The sequence below is a fragment of the Taudactylus pleione genome, unplaced genomic scaffold (assembly GCF_031769625.1).
Source record: "Taudactylus pleione unplaced genomic scaffold, aTauple2 ptg000129l, whole genome shotgun sequence".
Taxonomy (NCBI): Eukaryota; Metazoa; Chordata; class Amphibia; order Anura; family Myobatrachidae; genus Taudactylus; species Taudactylus pleione.
The window spans coordinates 21,561,267-21,581,367 of record NW_028284531.1 but is presented as its reverse complement, the minus strand read 5'-3'; the positions used below and the strand labels follow the sequence as shown (position 1 = coordinate 21,581,367).

The window sequence follows — 20,101 nt, the reverse complement described above, 5'->3', positions numbered from 1 at the left end:
TTCTCCCACCACAGCTTTTTTGTGATAAACATTGGTGGTGAGATCAAGTCCTTGGAGAGTGAGCACATGAACTATTTGGCATATTTGCACAATATAATACTAATTGGAACATCTCACTATCTAAGTGTCAATTCTATACCGGAAACTTGAGACCAATCAGTGGCATTTATTGTCTATAGACATTGTTTCTATTTACTTTATTGTTTTATTATTTAATAGTGATTTTTTTCATGTTATATTAAACAAAATTTGTTTTATTCTATATGCGCTCCCTTGTTCTGTATTTTACTAGTTTTGTATAGCTATATAAATGTTCCCAGCACTTTAAGTGGGAGCTGCATTACAGCTGTTGATTAACCATATTTTAAATGTGTTCACTTTGCGCCTGATATATACATAGGTTACCTTGTATTTGTTTTTTAATATACACACACAATTCTTAACACAATCCAAGTCCACATGGTGTCATTCCAGCAGCCCCTCCATCTGTCACTCCAGCCCTCCGCCCCCCATCCCCCCCCCCCTCCCCTCGTCCAACCACCTTCCCCCACACTTACTCCCACTCAATGGGCCACTCCAACCCCCCCACATGTCACATAAATAAATAACAGAAACCTCACAGCTGTTACCCTGTTACAACTGTCATGTGTCACGTAGATAGGCTTCGGTGTCTGCAATCACATCCTCCTCGTGGCTGCAGGTTTAGTCACAAATTGAGCTCCGCCTCCTGTTTGCGGCGTGACATCATCACATCACCCATACATGCACGCCTATCAGAGGAGGCAGTCAGTGTCAGTCAGGGGAGCCAGCAGGGAAGCCGCATGTGGCTCAAGAGCCACAGGTTGGCCACCGCTGCTATATAAGTAAAGGAACAAATCAAAGATAATATGCCAAAGGACACTTTATCCCAGGATAAACCAGGATCATAATTCTGTGGCTGCTCCCTGTCTAACCGTTTTATTATCAGAATTTTTTATTTTTACACTTTATTCATAGGGCGCCACAAGTGATATGCGGCGTACATAGGGCAGAAAGTAAGAAAGGTACAGGGTAAAACAGTACAGTAACCAGAGCATAACAGTCAACAGGTAACAAGTAAAACCATAGCTCTGACTGTGTACTTCAGGAAATCAATCGGTCTTTTCTGTGGACAAACAACATGTTTAGACCTAAGGGAAGCCATCAGCCCCTTATTTCAGCAGGATTAGTTAATCAGAAGAAAGGATTTTGTTTTTATTCTTACTCAAATCTCTTTCTGGTAGAAAAATCGTGACGTTCCTCTCGATCTTTTCTGTACTGAAAAATCCCAAAAAGTTCTTCCTAGGCTGGACAGGTTCCAGATGGAGTGTTTGAGGGCAGTCATCATCAACCTGGACCTGGACGAGTTTGTTGTCCTCGAACATCAAGGGCATATCCTTAAGTGTCAATCTGAGAGGGACATCAGTAACTCCTCACATTTGTTTTTCTGTCCTGTCATTTTAAGTTTCAGGCCTTACATAGGTTATGGCAGTGTTGGCTGCCCGTCTCAGATCCACTGGGTGATGGTCATCCCTTACCTGGACGATCTGCTGATCAAGGATAACTCTCCAGCTAGTCAGTTCCAGAAGAGTCAAAGCATCCGATAAACGTGCTGGAGTTCAGTGGCCAGCGAATATCAGATCTTGCAAAAAAGGGCCATATAAATACAGTTCAACAGCTTGCATAAATCACAAGAGTGCCCTGGCCATATGTGATGGTATCTAGAGCATGCATTTAATAGAGCAATATGATTCAGCCATAGCCGTGGTTTAAACCCTAGGGAGGAAAACTGGAAAGCAGTAATGATCTCTTCATCCGGAGGCATTTGAATAGCTGGTGGGCCAGTGGAGGCAAGCAAATGTTGATATGATGGCATCTTGGTTGATGGTAGTGCACTTCTGCTCCAGGCTGAGGGAACCACAAGCGTTTCTGGTAGAAACAAGAAAACAACTTGGCATTGCTTAGTTACAAAGGTATTACCGTCAGGAATTTTAATGATCGTCATGTCAAATATAGTAGCATAGAAAGAATGAACAGTGGTACAGTGTAGATATACTGAGCATAATGTATGAAAAGGCACAATCGGAGTCAAACGTTTACAAGCAGAACAAAGAAAACTACACAAAACTGAGGGTCAGCGTTGGGGTAAAATAATAAAAAGTCTGGTGGCAGTCACAACTCTCCCTTTCCCCAGCACCAGAGGACAAGCATCTAGAAAATAAATGGTAGCGTAAGGAGAGTCCAACCAAGGGCCCCAGATGCTTTCATATTTTAATAGGACATTTCTCTCCATGTAGACAAACGTTTTATGGGCAGCAATATCTTTCATTAAGGAAACCAGTCCACAAAAGTAGGTCCACATGGAGCCATCCAGACTTTTGTAGTACAAGCTTTTCCTAACATGAGTGCATTAAATATGGTGCAGGAGAAATACTGCTGGATCTTGAAGCAACAGGAAAGATACTGTATAACCAATATAAATGTAGCCAAGGTCACAGGTCTGGGGCCACAGAGACCTAGCAGAGTTTCAGTATAAATATAGGAGCATCTGACAGTATAAGAAGTCAGATAATCTAGAGGGAGATTGCTAACAAACTGTCAGGCAGAAAGTATTATTCTAATTATTCTTTATATGGTGCCAAAGGAGTCTGTATCGCTTTACAAAGCACATAAACAGAAACCATATTAACAAAACGAGAAAAGTGACTTCCAGTGCAGGACAAGGTTGCAAACATTTGCAACCAGTTCAGGTGCTCCACCAGAAACAGCAGGGGCATAGAGAAGTTCCTACCTCCAGGCATGGGATGTTAGGTTCCCCCTGCCAGGAGAGGAAACCACGTCAGAAAGCTGCCATGCACCAGATGACCTCTGCACCGATTCGGACACATCCCGGGATGACAGAGAACGAGGAGGAGCAGGTTGATCTTTTTTCCCTTCCAATAACAATGCTGCCATAGTTGCTTTAAAAATTAAAAGGTGATTGTGTGTGGGTGATTCTTTTAGCACCAAACTTGCCAAGAAACATCTGGTGGCCCGTGCCCCCACCCCATAAATCTGTCTGTGGCTGCTGGCTGGGAGGCAGGTAGAGAATGCTGCCTGGCCGCCTGATTGTATGTAATTCACAATCAGAGCAGTGGGGATCATCGTTCTCTGACTGCCTCTTAGCTGGCTGCCCTATACACGGAGCAAGCAACCACACACACTATGTAGATACCCCCTGGCCCAGTCTGCCCCTGCTAGAAGGCACCTAGAATTGTGGGGCTCTGGGCAGCTGTCCATTGTGCCTGTACATTAAGATGGCCCTGACCTCATACAGCCAGGGACCAATATACTTGAAGCAGCTTCTGATACCTTGCAAACTCACTTGCTTACAGTAAACCCACTTGCTTACAATGTTCTGCAAGTTCTAGGAGCCTCCAATGCGTTTCATCCATTTCTTGGATATCCCTTGAAGTCCAAGGAACGGATGAAACGCGTTGGGGCTCCTATATCTTCACCTTTCATGAACTTACCATTTTTATGATCAGATAAGCCACTTTTTTTACCCAATTTTTTTACTTTTAATACCCTTTTTATATTTATGTATTGGTTCTTATGCACACTATCCTACATGTGTATGAGGATAGTTCTTATGTTCTAAATAAAAATGTTGTTTTATATTTATATACAAATGATGACTTTTTACACATATTTATTACTGATGAAATACAAACCAGAGTATATATGAATTCTTTGTATGTTTTGGAATTTTTACACATTGTGTGATTTACATGTTGTGTGTGTGTGTGTGTGTATATGTATATATATATATATATATATATATATATATATATATATATAATATATATATATTTCTTTTTACATTTTCTTAATATTTTTTAATTTCATTATGAGCATTACCTGATGTAGGTTTTATGAACTATATTTGCACACCTAGCACTTTATATTTATAACTCAGCACCCTTTTATTATCTCCGTGAAGGCATATATGTATATTTATAAGGGAATACAAGCATGTTAGGCACTCCATTCCAGTCTTGAGATATATATATATATATATATATATATATATATATATATATATATATATATATATATATATATATATATATATACATACTCCAACAAGCTACAGCACACTCCTTCCTCTTAAGTATCAACTGCCGCGGTGCCAGCTGCAATTATTAATACATTCAACCAGGCGCTGCACTCGAGACCGTCGAGTGCAGCGCCTGGTTGAATATGTATATATATATTTACACATATGTGTGTAAATAAATAAAAATTTAAATGCTTTCAGTTGCAACAAATATGATGAGATCCTGTATCTGTATATAATCAAAGGTGTTAACAGGATGAAATAGAAGGAGCTGAGTGGATCTAATTATGTATGCACTATATCTACTGATGTGTTTTATATTATAATATATATAATATATATATCATAACATATCACCACCTCCATGATAATAATTGAATATTTGACTACTGTATAATATATTAATACTTACTGTATATCATTTGAATTATTAGTGTATTGAATTAATATATCCTATTAATCCATTATTTCTTCTTCCTCCATAGGGGACACAGGCTTTACGCTGGGTATAGGTTGGTGGAAAGGAGTCTGGGCACCACACAGTTAACTTTGTCAGGTACAGCCCAGGCTCCTCATTCACCCTATATCCCACCCCCAGCCACAGGCCACCTAAGTTTTTTTTGTGTTGGTGCCTGCAACGAAGCACACTGTGGAAGCTGTACTAACTTCTTCATAGGTTTGACTTTTTTTTATTTTGCTATTGAGTAAGCAGCGCTAGGTGTCCTACAGGACCCCCGCACTGCTACTCCACCACCCCAGCACCGGCGGCTGAGGCGCTGGCGACGTGCCAGGGTCCTCGGCCAGGTGCTCCAGTCTCGGTGGAGCTCTAAACCGCAGGGGGAGGAAGGTAAGTGCGGCTCGCTGTTTACAGGAAGTCGGGGAATCGTGACTTATCACCGCCAGTATAGGAGACATCGGCGGTGCATGCAGGGGGGACCTAGGTTGTTTCCGCCTCCTGAAGGGAAGGTAGGCTCTCCCCGCTGGCTCCTTCCCCACCCACTGACGCTTTTCCTCTTAAGAGGAAGTTGGTTCAGGGTTATTGCACCTTCTCTCTCTCTCTCTCCTCCTCACAGACACTGGGCAGCCATTGTTTCAGTGCCTGCTGTTCAGCTAGCCTTTGTAGAGTACAGGCTCCCGGTCTCCCTCTATTCCTCACCCTCACTGGTAATGTTATACATATTGCTCCTGCCTCCCATGTCGCGGCTGGCTTTTTGAGCGTTTTTTTTTGCTTATATTGTCTATATTGCATTGAATGTTCTGTATGTTTGACTATCAATGTATTTTGCATAAGTCAGTCTCTGCATGGACCTACTTATTTGTTATCTGTGGTGCATTTACATTCTCTGTTCTAACCTATTTTTGCACATCTCAGTTCTTGTTTTGGTGTGTGGGGTTCTGGGATTCTGTGTTATATCTTCCAGGGGTAAGGCTCCAAAGGAGGTGGGTGCTTCTAAGCCAAGTAATTGTAAAGCTTGTGCTGCTGTGGTTTCTACACAGGTTCTGGACCATGATGCTCTCTGTGTTCGCTGTTTTACTACTTTACAGCTGGGGGTCCTCTCAGCTGTGACTGCTACCAAGGAATTTGCTTGGATTTCCTCACTGTCACAGGTAATACCCAAAGTAGTGGATAGACTCTCAGCTCCTGTGGTAGCACCTGCGGTGGCTGGCCCTTCAGGTGTGGCCCAGGGTTCTAATGCAATTCCGTCCCAGTTGCTGCCTGCTGCTATGGCACCTCCTTGGATGCAGTCCTTTATGCAGTGCAGGTACAGTCCGACAATGTGAAGGCTGTCCCCTACATAAATCATCAGGGAGGCACTTGCAGTCATGGCGCCATGAGGAAAGACACTTGCATTTTTCGGTGGGCGAAGAGGCATCTTCCAGTCGCTGTCGGCAGTGTACATTCCGGGAGTGCAAAATTGGGAGGCGGACTTCCTAAGCTGTCAGGATGTTCTTTCGGGCGAATGGACCCTACTTTTCAACTCCTGGTTCTTCGCTGGGGTTTGCCGGACATAAACATAATGGCGTCCTGGCACAATCACCAGGTTCCGTGGTATTCTCTTGCACCAGAGATCCGGAGGCTATTCTGGTGGACGCTTTGGTGGTCCAGTGGACCTTCCTGCTCCTGTACATCTTCCCTCCAATCTATCTGATTCCATAGATCCTCCGCAAATTGAAGTTGGAGGGAGGCAGGGTGATCTTAGCGGCTCCCCATTGGCCACGAAGGGCGTGATATGCAGACCTTCAGAGCCTCTCAGTCGACGCTCCTCTGCATCTTCCACTGTGGCCAGATCTTCTCTCAGGGCCCATGCTTGCATCCAGGTTTGGCCCATATCGCTTTGATGGGGTGGCTCTTGAGCCATCCGTCTTAGCTAACTTATTCAACAGGTCAGTAATTAGCATTATGCTTAATGCCTGTAAGCCCTCTTCGGCTAGAGTTTACCATCGAGTTTGAATGACTTACTTTGACTAGTGTTTAACTAAAAATCTTGACCCAAGGTCATTTTGACTTTCTCGAATTCTTACTTTTTTGCAGGCAGGGTTGGATTTGGTCCTTCGCTTTGCCTCACTGAAAGTGCAGGTTTCGGTTCTTTCAGTCCTCTTTCAGAAACAGATTGCGCCTGTTGCCTGATGTTCAGACTTTTCTGCAAGGGGTCCTCCATGTACAACCCCCGTTTGTACCGCCGCTGGCTCCTTGGAATTTTTCTCTGGTTCTTAGGACCCTGCAGGCTTCTCCTTTTGAGCCTTTGGATACTGTGGACATTTCTTGGCTTACCTGAAAGACCGTCTTCCTCCTGGCCATAGCTTCAGCCCGATGGGTGTCGGACTTGTGCGCTCTATCCTGTCACTCTCCATTTCTAATCTTTCACCAGGACAAAGCTGTCCTCCGTACATGACTAGGATACCTTCCTAAGGTTGTTTCCAGGTTTCACATCAATCAAGAGGTTGTCTGCTTTCCAGGTTCTGGATTCTTCTCGGGAAGAGGCCTCTCCTGGATGTTGTTCGGGCCTTCCGGGTTTATGTAGATAGAACAAAGGACTTGCTTAGGACTAGATGCTCTCTTTGTCCTGCATGACTCTCGCAAACGTGGCTGGCCAGCGACTAAGACGCTGGCCAGATGGATACATTTGAGTATTCGCCAGGATTATGCTGTGGTGGATCTTCCTGCAGCGTCCGTGGTAAGCGCTCATTCAGCCCGGTCGGTGGGATCTTCGTGGGCAGTACGACGTGGTACTTCTGCAGAGCAGCTGTGTAGGGCATCCACGTGGTCTTCTGCTAATACGTTCCTAAAATTCTATTCCTTTGCTACCTTCGCCACACCTGATGCGACCTTTGGGCGAAGGGTTCTTGGTGCAGCCCAGGAGCGTCCCCTCCCTTAGGGGATTAGCTTTGGGACGTCCAAGTGTAAAGTCTGTGTCCCCTATAGAGGAAGAAAAGGAGATTTATGTGCTTACCTGTTAAATATATTTCTTCGATTTCATAGGGGACACAGGGCTCCCACCCTGACGCACCTGGCTTGTGGAGCTTGCTCTGTTTTTGGTTCTCCTTGTCACATATCTTGTGTGCTTGGACCTGAGTGCGTGCCGGTCTTCCTTCTTCTCCTTTTTGCTCTTTGTCTTAGGCTTGTTAACTTAACTGAGGTGGCCTATGGCTGGGGGTGGGATATAGGGGGAAGGAGGAGCCTGGGCTGTGCCTGTCAAGATTAACTGTGTGGTGCCCAGACTCCTTTCCTCCAACGTATACCCAGCGTAAAGCCTGTGTCCCATATGGATTCGAAGAAAAGGATTTCTCAGGTAAGCACATAAATCTCCTTATTATAAAATGTTATATTGTTTTTAGTTTTCAATTATTTACTATAATTTTTTTTTTTTTTATTAATTTATTTCTCATACATTATATGTGCCCAATCCCATTTATTAATAGAATATTGTAATGTGTAAATATTGATTCCTATTAATAAAATTATTTGTATCGAATTCTCAGAAATAAATATCAATCCTCTAATATTATTAGTGTAATATATCTCCAATAGTTAGGTTAATAATAATCTACCTACCCTGTGAAGTATAAATATTTAGTGTCCTCTACTTTATCTACTGTATATTACAAAAGATTCCTACCTTGTGTATATACCTAATCATTTATAAGAGTAGAAAGTGTAATTAACTCCATATAATTCAGATAGTGTAATTTCATATAATTTTAATTAAGCCATTCCCTGCATTTGTAAATATTAATGCTAGCGATAAACACATAGTGCATCACTCTCACACCTTCTGCAATCGGTGTCAGTAAACATTTAGTGTCTTACATCAACTCATCAATCCCAAATATGTGTAAAACTAAAGTGAAATTATCCATCCATAAGTGTTTATTGACCCTACCATATAATCTAAACCAAACCCAATTATGTGTCCAAATAATCCAAAAGCAAAATAATACCCCTAACACCTCACAATTAGATCATGCCTCATAGACTAATTATCCTTATGGGTTATTCTTTTAATCAGTTAGAAATTGTCTTGATAAATTATAATTCAAAATATAGATACTCAGTCGTGTTTGATTTAAACTAGTCTGCATACAAATTATTAATGATATGTATGTATGTGTGTGTGTGTGTGTGTGTGTATGTATATATGTGTGCATATATACTGACTTCCAATTACATCAGTGGATGTGTGTGTGTGTGTGTATATTTGTGTATATGTATATATATATATATATATATATATATATATATATATATATGTATGTAGAAAGGGAATGGCGGCACTCACAGGTCTGATGAAATGAAAGAATCAAACTTGACAACTGTGTCTGCCTTGTTCAATGTTTCAGTCTCACATGACTTTTATCAATATATATATATATATATATATATATATATATATTATACTGAGTTCCAATTACATCAGTGGATCATTTCAGATATTCTCATTAATACACACCTATATTATAATCTAATATAATTACCAAACAACGACTCTCGTATTTTGGACATGTCATGCGGGCTAATTCCCTAGAAATAGCTCTAATGCTTGGATTCGTCAGCGGGTCCAGAAGACGAGGACGCCAAAGAACTCGTTGGCTGGACACAATAAAGGCTGACACGAACATGCCCATAAATGACCTGAAGGAAGCGGTCAGAGAAAGAGAAGTGTGGCTTTCACTGATCCATAAAGTGTCCGAAAGTCGATGTCGACTAAACGGATAATCATCATCATCATCATATTATAATACCAGTATCAATATTGTGACTTAACACATGGTCTAGGTGATCTCTTCATTCCAGAAACATAGTGGTAATGTTTTCATTCAGGCCTCTAGGTACTACACACTCCATCAGAAAACTCTGCCTGGCTTCTTTTCTGAGGAGCTCAAAGAGTTATTTGTCCTCCGCTTAGGCCTAGTTGTATCTTCTCCATTCCAGATGCCATTAAACCATCACTTTTTTCCTTGGTGACACCGCATGCAGTGTCTCGTTACACTAGTGATAGCCTTCATTCTATTTCACCCTACCTCCTGCTCCCACCAGCCTAAATACAAGTTAGCGTATGTCGGGGCACACGTACTGCCCATTGCAGTTCCGCATATCTGCAAATAGTATTTATCATTGAATATTAATGAATTTTTTGTCAGTATGAAATTCAATAGTTTCAACAAGAAGGTGTTAAATGTGTTATCTCTTTTCTCCATACCCAGGAAATACCTTACAGCTCTTAATCCATGATTTGTGCTTGTATGCAAGCTCTTGACGTTGCAGGTGGCAAGCATCGTGTTCTTACTCAGAGAGATGCCCTCCATTTTCCCCAATAAATTTATTGTATCTCTCAGATACAATGGTAGTTGTGTTACATGTCCACAAAATGGCTGGCTTTCTCCCCCAGGCTCCCTATGCCTGAGACTATCGGGCGTCCTGGGGGATTTTGTTAATTTTTGTATATTTTAGGTAGCATGTACATAACCTTCATAGCTTCTATGTCTAATTACATCCCTTTTCACAGTCCTCACATAACCTCACACATTCCTGTGGTCGACATTCCTGTGTGACTAGATCATGCAGCCCACCAAGAGACTCTGCAGTCTGGCTGGACCGAAATTGCAATATATAGCACCTATCCTTGTGTATCAATGCCTATTTCCCTATAGATTGTAAGCTTGCGAGCAGGGCCTTCCTACCTATATATCTGTCTGTTATTACCCAGTTATGTTCTATTAATGTTTCCAATTATAAAGCGCAAAGGAATATGCTGCGCTATATAAGAAACTGTTAATAAATAATGTAGTAAACGCAATTTTAGGATTATCTACCCAAAGGTAGTCCAAATCTGTTTTAGTGATTACTCCATCCTTGTGTGCATTATCAATCATACTTTGATATATCCTTAGAAATTTTGAGTAGGGTTTTAACAGTAACATTCCAGATAAATAAACTGGATGGGCCGAAGCCTCCTTGCTGACTCAAGATCACTCCTGCTTCTGGACCCCCTGTACGCTTAGGCAGAGAGATGAGGACCCCAGAGACAACCCCCCAAATAAGTCGCCACACGTGTGGACGGTGACTATGAATTTAACTATCTGGAACGTTACTGTCACGTCACTTGGAGTATTTTAACCAAGTATGGAAGTGACTACAAACACGTCATCCGTGCCAGCGACTTTGCAAAACCTTATATGAAAAAGTAGGTGTTGCTATATTGAGGAGGAGATACCCATTCAGTATCATAGAGAAACCACTACACGTTTCAAGCAATTTTCAACTTTTCACTAAGCTCAAATAGTTCCTGGATGGAAAACATTTTGGAAGTGATGATGAGTTGAAGCTTGCAGTCATCAACTGGTACAATGGACTGGAGACAGCCGAGTACAAGGGGATTCTAAAGCTTGTGGACAGATATGATAAATGCTTAAATGAAGGAGGTGAATATGAGGAGAAATAGACAAAGATACTCGTGTTTAAAAAAACAAAAAAATTAACAAAGTTTTTTTGTTTTCTTTGAAGGCAAACTGCCTTTGTTCTGGATTACTCTCAAATTAGTGCACTGGGAAGAGCTATCAGACTCTTCAACCCGCTGTATGTAGATGTAAATAAAAAATAAAGTTTTCATACATGTACAGTAAGAACTAAAAATAAATTCACAGTAAAAAAGGTTTGTGTAAATTTAAACTTAAGCTGGGTACACACCATACGATGGTGCAACCCATCGACGTGGCGATACAATGTAACGATACATCGCACGCCCTGTACACTGCAAGATCTGGTGTACGACTGCAAGATGTATCGTTACATGCTGCATGTAACTTCACAGCGTTGTTCATTTTATCGTTCGTGACGTGCAGGACAGCAGACATGACGGAACGCTATATAGTACGATGGATTGTATATTGTGTACCCAGCTTTAATAATACAACCCAATAAAATCAAAGCCGTGGATTACCACTCTTTATTCCAAGCTTAGAAATAATGTACAGCGTGGTTGCATTGTTTCGATGCATCATGTTATGATAGAAATACCAGTATTATACAAACCTGTGCACTGCCTGGTCCCCATAACTGTCAATTCTTATAAAGTATGTTATTGTTTTTCTTGAGAAAACTGGACCATTACATTTTGGTTGCACTAGCTTGATGACAAATGCTACGAAAATAAAGGTCTGTGTACAGAAAAAAATATCCCAATAAAAAAGCTACTTCTGTAAACTAAGCAATAAAAAAAGTTACTTCAAATGAAACTGGAAGATCAACAAAACTGAAAGATTAGTCTAGATCAGGGGTCAGGGAACTTTTTTACCTTTTACCCCAAAATATATTTAGATACGCCGATGTTACCCCCTTGATTTGAAAGGAAGGAAATCATATAGTAGTGCCCCCATATAATGCCCCTGTAATAGTGCCCCCATATAATGCCCCTGTAGTGCCGCTTGTACAAAAAAAACCCACTTACCTTAATCCCCGCTCCTGCATCTGCCGCCGTCCTGTCTGCCCGGCTGCTCCTCGGAACTATGGGAGAGACGTCATGACGTCTCTCCCATAGTGCGCATGGAGAGAGCCGGAAGCTGGAGTTCAGAAGAGAACTCCAACCTCAAGCTAACGCGGCGCTGCAGGGAAGGAGCCGGGCGCCCGCTGGTAATAACATCTCAGTGGGCGTCCGGCTTAGAGCCTCCCTGCGGCACAGCCGGGCATGCATATGAATCATTCTATATTATAGAATGATTCATATGCATGCCCGGCTGTCCGTCCATTACCCCCAGGAATTTCAATTTTACCCCATGTGGGGTAATTTACCCCTGTTCCCTGACCACTGGTCTAGATAGAAAGTTATTACGTAGTTAAGAGAACTTCAGAAACAATATTTTTACTTAGTGCTCCTCCAACAAACTAGTAAAACTGTGGTTGCCCATTAATTCTACATAATTCTCCCACTTTCAAGGCTTACCAACTTGTAGAATTTTAAATGTATGTGGCAGCTGAGTAAATACACACAGTGAATCATGTGAAAATATGCTAATGTCTGCCACCGCTCAGCCATCATAGAGACGCCCACTACTGCCTTCTCACATCCATAATACTTCGTAGTCCTGCGTATACATCCGTAGTATCGGAGAATATCGGCCCCTCACGCACAATTACAGCAGGTCTGACCCGTTTCAGAATGCACGCCTGCGTTTCTCCAACCACTCCCTCTTCACCACCCCCAAACGCTCACTGCCTGTCACACATTCTATGATGGAGTCCATAGTGCGTCCTTAGTCTGAGTGCGATCACCGCGCACGCGTAGTTTGGTGCATGTGCAGTGCGCAATCGACCGATATTGCAATCCATGCTGAATCAGGCCCTCAGTTCGCTGTCACCTGGCACAATCCTACTTATATTCCAAATTTTACCAAGCTGTTATGTCTGTAGTATGCTGTAACCAGAGGCGCAGGGAAGGGGTAAATAACTCTCAAATGAGGGATCCCCAGTTCGGACAGTGCTTTCAGAAAGTATTTAATGACCGTAGAGTACTACGGGTGCTTTGAAGTCACTACAGTTGGTATGGAGATCAGTGCTCACTGCTGCCGGGAAGAATTATCTCCTGAACAGGTGTCGCTATAAAGACACAAAAGCACACTTTAAAGTTATTTCTTTCATTTCTAAATATGTCATGCACAATTACAGATGGATATTTTATTTTTTTGACTTCTTGTAGATCAACTCATGGGATTGGGTAAATATTAGCAGCATTAACAACCTTGGGGATGTCCATGCTCTGTATGTTGGAGGACCACCTCTGGACAAGGAAGTCCGGGAGCTATTTGTAAAGGGAAGTATGGCAGACATCAGAGCAGCATTCCAGGTAAGTGCATATAATCTACATTAAGCATATCTAGCAAAAAAATAAAATATGAAATCGGCATTTAGGACTGGGAATGAATTTCCTGGCGTGATGACGGTTACCAGAAGCTGTAATGGGTTGGCTAGCTTACACAATCAGCCCAGCATGTTTTCATTCATCTACTGGGGAAATAGCTTTAAGAAAGTTGATTCATGGTAAGCTTGAATAAAAGAAAATAGTATTCGTGTTTAAACCAGAAACTGGCAATTGTTGGCACTTCATGCCCTCCTTTTCCTTTGTTCTCTATGCTGGCACTGAGTCCAGGAAAAGTGGATGCACATTGTTGGGGATTTATAGTAAATCAGCTGTAACACTAAATAATTGTGCCATATATTATATACCAAGGATATTACTGTTATAATACTACAGATCATCATAATATACAAAATACTGTATTTTACTATTTAGCTGTTACATCAGATTGTTCCATATGCTTTTCTTTTGTTATATTAAAGGAACTTATGAGATACTGTGCCCTTGATGTACAGGCAACACATGAGGTGTTCCAGGAGGTGTTTCCACTCTTCATGGAGAGGTAATTTGTACCTGCAATACCTGTCTGCAAACCATAGTGCAGGGGTATTCAACAAGCGGCCCTCCACCTGTTGTAGAACTACACATCCCCAACATGCCCTGCCACAGTTTTAGCATGCCCTGCAAAACTGTGGCAGGGCTTGCTGGGATTTTTAGTTTCACAACAGCTGAATACCCCTGTTGTTGAATACCCCTGCTGTAGTGCAATACACAAGTTATATCCAGTGTTACATTGTATTTGTCAACCACTATATTCAATTTTTTTTAAACATTCATAAAACAAGCATATTATTTCTGTCCAATCTATGTTTTGGACAATTACTCTCTTTATGGGGGCAATTCAATTAAACGCGATGGCATGGCCACGATCTGCCGTTCCAGATTAAACCACAGCAGTAAAACAAAGGCCAGAAAAAGTTTTTCATTAGGCTTTATAGACCAGAATGTCATGGTGAGTGGTAAATAATCTACAAGTAAGCAGACATGGGTGGTCAACTGTGACAAAGGCACCTGACAGGTCATGGAAGATAAGGTTGGAAAAATGACCCTTAGATTAAAATAATACCTTTAATAACCAAATATTAAAAGTAGCTTTGATAATATAGAGTCCAATTAAGAATTGAAAGTCTCATCATTCGTTTGACTCAACAACAAGATGCTGGATGTGATTGTGCAAGTGAGTTGTATCAGTAGCATAAATGGGTACGCAATCATCATGTTACCGTTTACTATGTCGACATTCACAATGTCGACAAAAGAAAGTTCAACATTTATGATGTCAACATGGTTAAAACTGATGACATCATTACTGTCGACACCTGCAGAATGTCAGTAGTCATAATGTTGACATTTCCATAAGCGTTAGGGACAGACTGATAAGAAAAACAGCATGTCCTCATACTAAATGCTGACATTGTGAATGCCTAACATATATACTAAGCCCACGTAAATATTTATGAATAGCGGAACCATTAAGAGCCGGAACAATACAGCAGGAAGATTTCCTCTTTACTCTGTGGTTGACTCAGGTAAGAAATGAAAGGAGCACGATTATATTCATAGAATCAATTAAACCGTACTGAGCTTCCGCTGAAAAGCGTAAGCTGGCCACTTCACCTTAAGGAGTTACGCTCCTCTGCTACTTATACACATTCATGCTCCTTCTAAAACTCTTTACATATTCTGGATTTAGAGACTTGACACAATATTTTGTATATATGCAACTTGTTGGACCTTTCACTGATTACTTTAAATCCAGCATCTTTAATGTTTGTGTGAGTCAATCAAATTGCGGGGCTTGTAGTTCCTAGTTGGACTTGAATACCTTTTTCTTTGCAGTATTACTGTTTGTTCCGTGTAAAGAATAATAATTTATTTATATAGAGCCTTTCTTCCTGTAGGACTGAAACACTTTTCATATTTGCAGCTATCTTGCTTGTGTTTCTATACTTACACCCCTTTTCCACTGGCCAAAATATCCGGGTTATTGCTGTGTCAACCCGGGTAGTGGCTCAGTGGAAAAGGCTCCTAGGCAAAAATCCCGGGTTGATTGACCCAGCATTTATTTCCGGGTCTCTAGCAAGGTTTTACGCTGGTAAAACCCTGGTCAGGCTCAGTGGAAATGGATAACCCGGGTCTTCCCACCAGGGACCCGTTTGCAGCATGCTGATTGGGTCCTATTCGGAAGCTGTCATTGGAGAGGGAGAGATTACAGCCTCCCCGTATGTTCCGGTTTTTACCCCATTCCCGCTTCATATGGGGAGATTGTAATCTCTCAATGCCCATTTCCCTGGTGTCAGCTGTGACATCACACAGCCTCCCGAAAGGATCCTCCCCGGGGAAGGACCCTTTCTCCTGGTCGCCAGTCCGCTCCGGTCTGGCATTCAGGGTAGAGCTGGAGTTTCCAGTGCTTGGTGATGACATCATCTCCAGCACCGGCACTGCATCCGTGGGCAGTAGGAACGGTGCCGACCTGGGATATTCCCGGGTCGACACTGCAGTGGGGATGGGGTAAATCCCAGGTTTGACCCGGCTTGGAATAGTGTTCCAAATCCCAGGACAGAACCGTGATTATGGTGGAAAAGGGGTATAAGTAATCATTCACATCAGTCCCTGCTCCAGAATACAGTATACATTCCCTATCACAGAGGTTCCCAAACTCAGTCCTCAAAGCACGATAATGGTCCATGTTTTAAGGATAACCATGTTTGGGCTCAGGTGACTTAATTAGTACCTCAGTCTTTTGATTTAACCATCAGTGCTCAACCATGGATATCCTTAAAACCTGGACCGTTAGGATGCCTTGATGACCTAATTTGGGAACCTCTGCCCTACCACACACAACACACATGGCTCGTCAGAAGCCGTGTGTGTGTTCTTGAAATGCTCACAAACTCTTTTTTGGTTTTGAATGAGGTTACATCATTTCATGGCAGTTTAGCACCTGGTCCCATTCTGATTGTCAGTGACTACAATTATACAAAAATATTCTGTACTCATCTTTATTTAATGTCCTGGCTAGTTCAAGCTGTATAATCTATTAAAATCATGCAAGTTAAGCCGACCACACTGAAGCCATTAAATGCTTGTGATACAGCACAATAAATTACTCATTTTCACATGTCCAAAAATACAGCAGTCAATGCTTATTGTCCATCCAACATATGATAACATTACAGAGTCGATTATAGTCATGGTAATCCATTATACATTTATTTAATGTTTTTAAAAATTGGTTGAGACCGCCTAAGGGCATCGCATGTCGGGTACATAAAAACTGCCTGTAAGCATATGTGAGAAGTTTGTTTTATGTAGAAGTGCATATGACACCACAATAATCCCACATTAGTTTGGCAGGAGCTGCTGGGTAGACTTTGAGGCGTCTTATAAATAAAAGTTAATAAGCACAACTCTATGTTCTGTATCTTACACTATTATCTCTATTTCCGTGTCCCTGCTTTCTTCCATTCATCTCCTTATATGCTGACACTGCTGGTGTAACATTGTCCTCCGGGGACAGTGTATATGTCACTGCCTGCCGCAGGTTCAGGACATCATTAAACGCTGTAAATGTATTGTTGATCTGAGTTGCTACTGGATGCTGTATCCTCACCAATACGGAAAGGTGCACAGACTGTAATCAAGTACAGCTTAAACAGAAATCCAATGGGCAGGCCCATCCATTTACAGATTTAGTTTACCAGACATTGAGCTTACTCTGTCATTTTAGCACATGTTGTTGTTCTTGTTTTTTTGTATATTTTTATAAGAATCCCTTTAATTTCCTAGATGTCCTCACCCTGTTACCTTAGCAGGGATGTTAGAGATGGGTGTTTCTTACCTGCCGGTGAACCATAACTGGGAGAAATATCTTGATGAGGCTCAGATTACATACGAGGAGCTGCAGAAGGAAATGAAGAAATCCCTCATGAACCTGGCCAATGATGCCTGCCAGCTGCTCTTTGATGATGCGTACGTAACTAATGTGAGATATTAGATTAGACATGTGTTTCCCCTCTCTGCAACACAGAACACAATATGAGCCAACAGTAAAATGCAGATTCTAACATACAAGTATATAAAGCTGTAGTAAGTGTGAACGTGTGGGACATAAGAGGATGGAAATAATGGGCAACGTTGTAACACATAGCTGTAGTAATTGTGAAAGTGTGGGACATACAGTAAGTGGATGGAAAAAATGGGCAACGTTGTAACATGTAGGCACTGTCCGTTCAGTACATTGTGTTTACTAGTGTAGGTTTTGTGTTCCGGTGTTTGTCTCCGATAAACTCGCCCTGTCTGTCCTATACCTTTTATTTCATTTGCAGAAAATCGAAGGGGTTTCAACAACTATTTTTGCATTCCTATTATCTACAAAACTGTTTACAGTGCATACACAATAACTGTTGCTCTAAGAAACAGTATATGCTAAACCAGCAGTTCTCAAACTGTGGGTGGTGGCCATCTCAGCTTGGAGTCGTGACTCACATGGGGTCAGGGTGATGACTCCTCGGATCTCTCAGCCAGTGATCTGAGGAGTCTGACATCAGTTGAAATGTATGTCCTTCAGACTTTTCGGATCACTGGGTAGAGACCCGAAGAGTCATTAAACAGCCTCGCTCCCACCCATTGCTCAGCGTCTTCTACTCCACCTCCCAGCAGTAGTCAGCAGCCCTGCCCCCACCCCAGTGCTCAGCGTCTCCTGCCCTCCCTCCTAGCAGTAGTCGGCAGCTCCACTCCCACCCAAGTGCTCAGCGTCTTCTGTCCTCCCGCCCTGTAGCCGTCAGCAGCAGAAGCTGACACACAGCCAGCACCAGCAGTGGACAGACTGAGAGGAGCCAGCTGGCAGACTCTCTGTGAAGATATATTTAAGTAAGCGCAGCCTAGGGTGGGGGGACCGGGCACAGAATGTGTGACGAGTGCTGTGGAGGGGGAAGAAACAGCAGCAGGGGAGCATGAGGAGGAAGGAGGGGGAACACTGAGCACAGACCTTATGGGGGGAACAGGTGAGCACACAGTGTGCGATGTGGAGGGGGAACAGAAAAAGCACATTTATTAACACCCATTGGTTCTCCTTGTCACTCACTGCCTCCCCTCGCTCACCTGCTGCCTCTCTCTGCCATCCGCTGCCACTCTGGCAGCAGCTAAGTCTGCGTGTCTGCCATCGGCTACAGTCCCACCAGGGTCGGGTTCTTCGTCCTTTAGGGCCCAGGGTAAGTCCAAAGTACAGTCCTTTCTGAGACAGGGGCCAAGAAATCTGCCAAGCCTAAGAAGCAGGCTTGGAGTTACAAGACGTCCTGCTCCCAAGTCGGACGATAATCCTTCCGCCTGACTAGTCGGGCCTCTCTTTGGGGGACCCCAAAGTGGGAGGCCGGCTTCTTCAGTTCGCCCAGTGCTGGTGTCTAATCACCACGGATACTTTGGTAAGAGAAGTGGTCTCTCGGGGGTACACCCTCTCCTTCTGGCGGAGGCCTCCCAGCCGGTTTTTCACCACAGGCCTTCATTCAGATCAAGACATGGCCCTGGAATTCCGGAAGGTGTTACACTCTCTGCTCCAGGCTGGAGTTATAGTGCTGGTTCCGTTGTCCCAGAGGGGATCGGGATATTACTCCAATCTTTTTCTGGTACAGAAACCCAATGGGTCTTACCGGCACATCCTCAGATCCCTCAACAAATTGTTGAGGGTTCCTCTGTTCCGGATGGAGACCCTGCATTCCATCATTTTAGCAATGGAGCCTGGGGATTTTATGGTGTTGCTAGGTATTCAGGATGCTTACTTGCATCTCCCCATTGTTTCAGCACACCAACGTTTCCTTGGGTTTGCAGTGGTCGACCAACACTTCCAGTTTCAGGAACTGCCCTTTGGTCTGGCCATTGCGCCTCGAGTGTTTTACCAAAGTCATGGCAGTTATGGCAGCCCAGTTGCGGATGCAGGGGGTCCACTTGTTGCCCTATATGGACTACCTCCTGTTGTTGGCAGGATCTCCAGAAATACTTCAGTGCCATCTGCAACTGACAGTCTCTGTGTTGCAGATTCACGGCTGGCTGATAAACTGGAAGAAGTCCTCCCTGATTCCCTCACAGAGGATGCTCCATCTCGGAGCCCTGTTGGACTCTCAACAACAGAGGATCTTTGTGACGGAGGAAAAGATCTCTGCATTACAGGCAAAAGTATGCAGTTGCCTGCAGAGTCGCCGGGTATCTATTCACTCGGCGATGAGGTTACTGGGATCCATGGTGTCCATGTTCGACATGGTGGAGTATGCCTAGTTTCACTCCAGACCTCTGCAGAAGTTGATCCTCTCCAGATGGAATGGGTTGCCCTATCGGATAAAGACACAGACAATGGTGCTTTGCCCCGGAGGTACATCTGTCTCTGGCCTGGTGGCTGCACACTGCTCACCTGAACAGGGGGCGCCCCTTTTGGATTGCGGACTGGGTCCTTCTGACAACAGACGCCAGTCTCCGAGGCTGGGGAGCTGTGACGCGTCCGCGCTTCTTCCAGGGAAGGTGGACGTCAGCAGAATCTGCGCTTCCGATAAACATCTTGGAACTTTGGGCAGTATTCAAAGCT

At 43.0% G+C, this 20,101-nt stretch overlaps 1 protein-coding gene across 4 annotated transcripts in view; it reads left to right on the top strand.

The window, feature by feature from the left end:
* The window catches only part of POLG (DNA polymerase gamma, catalytic subunit), a 103,562-nt gene that overhangs the window by 9,481 nt on the left and 73,980 nt on the right, over positions 1-20,101 (top strand). For all 4 annotated transcript variants that reach the window (XM_088472962.1, XM_088472959.1, XM_088472960.1 and 1 more), the window contains 3 exons: positions 13,309-13,455; positions 13,950-14,029; positions 17,317-17,499. In XM_088472962.1, coding sequence (XP_088329088.1) covers positions 13,309-13,455; positions 13,950-14,029; positions 17,317-17,499 — 410 coding nt within the window. The remainder of the gene's footprint in view (positions 1-13,308; positions 13,456-13,949; positions 14,030-17,316; positions 17,500-20,101) is intronic.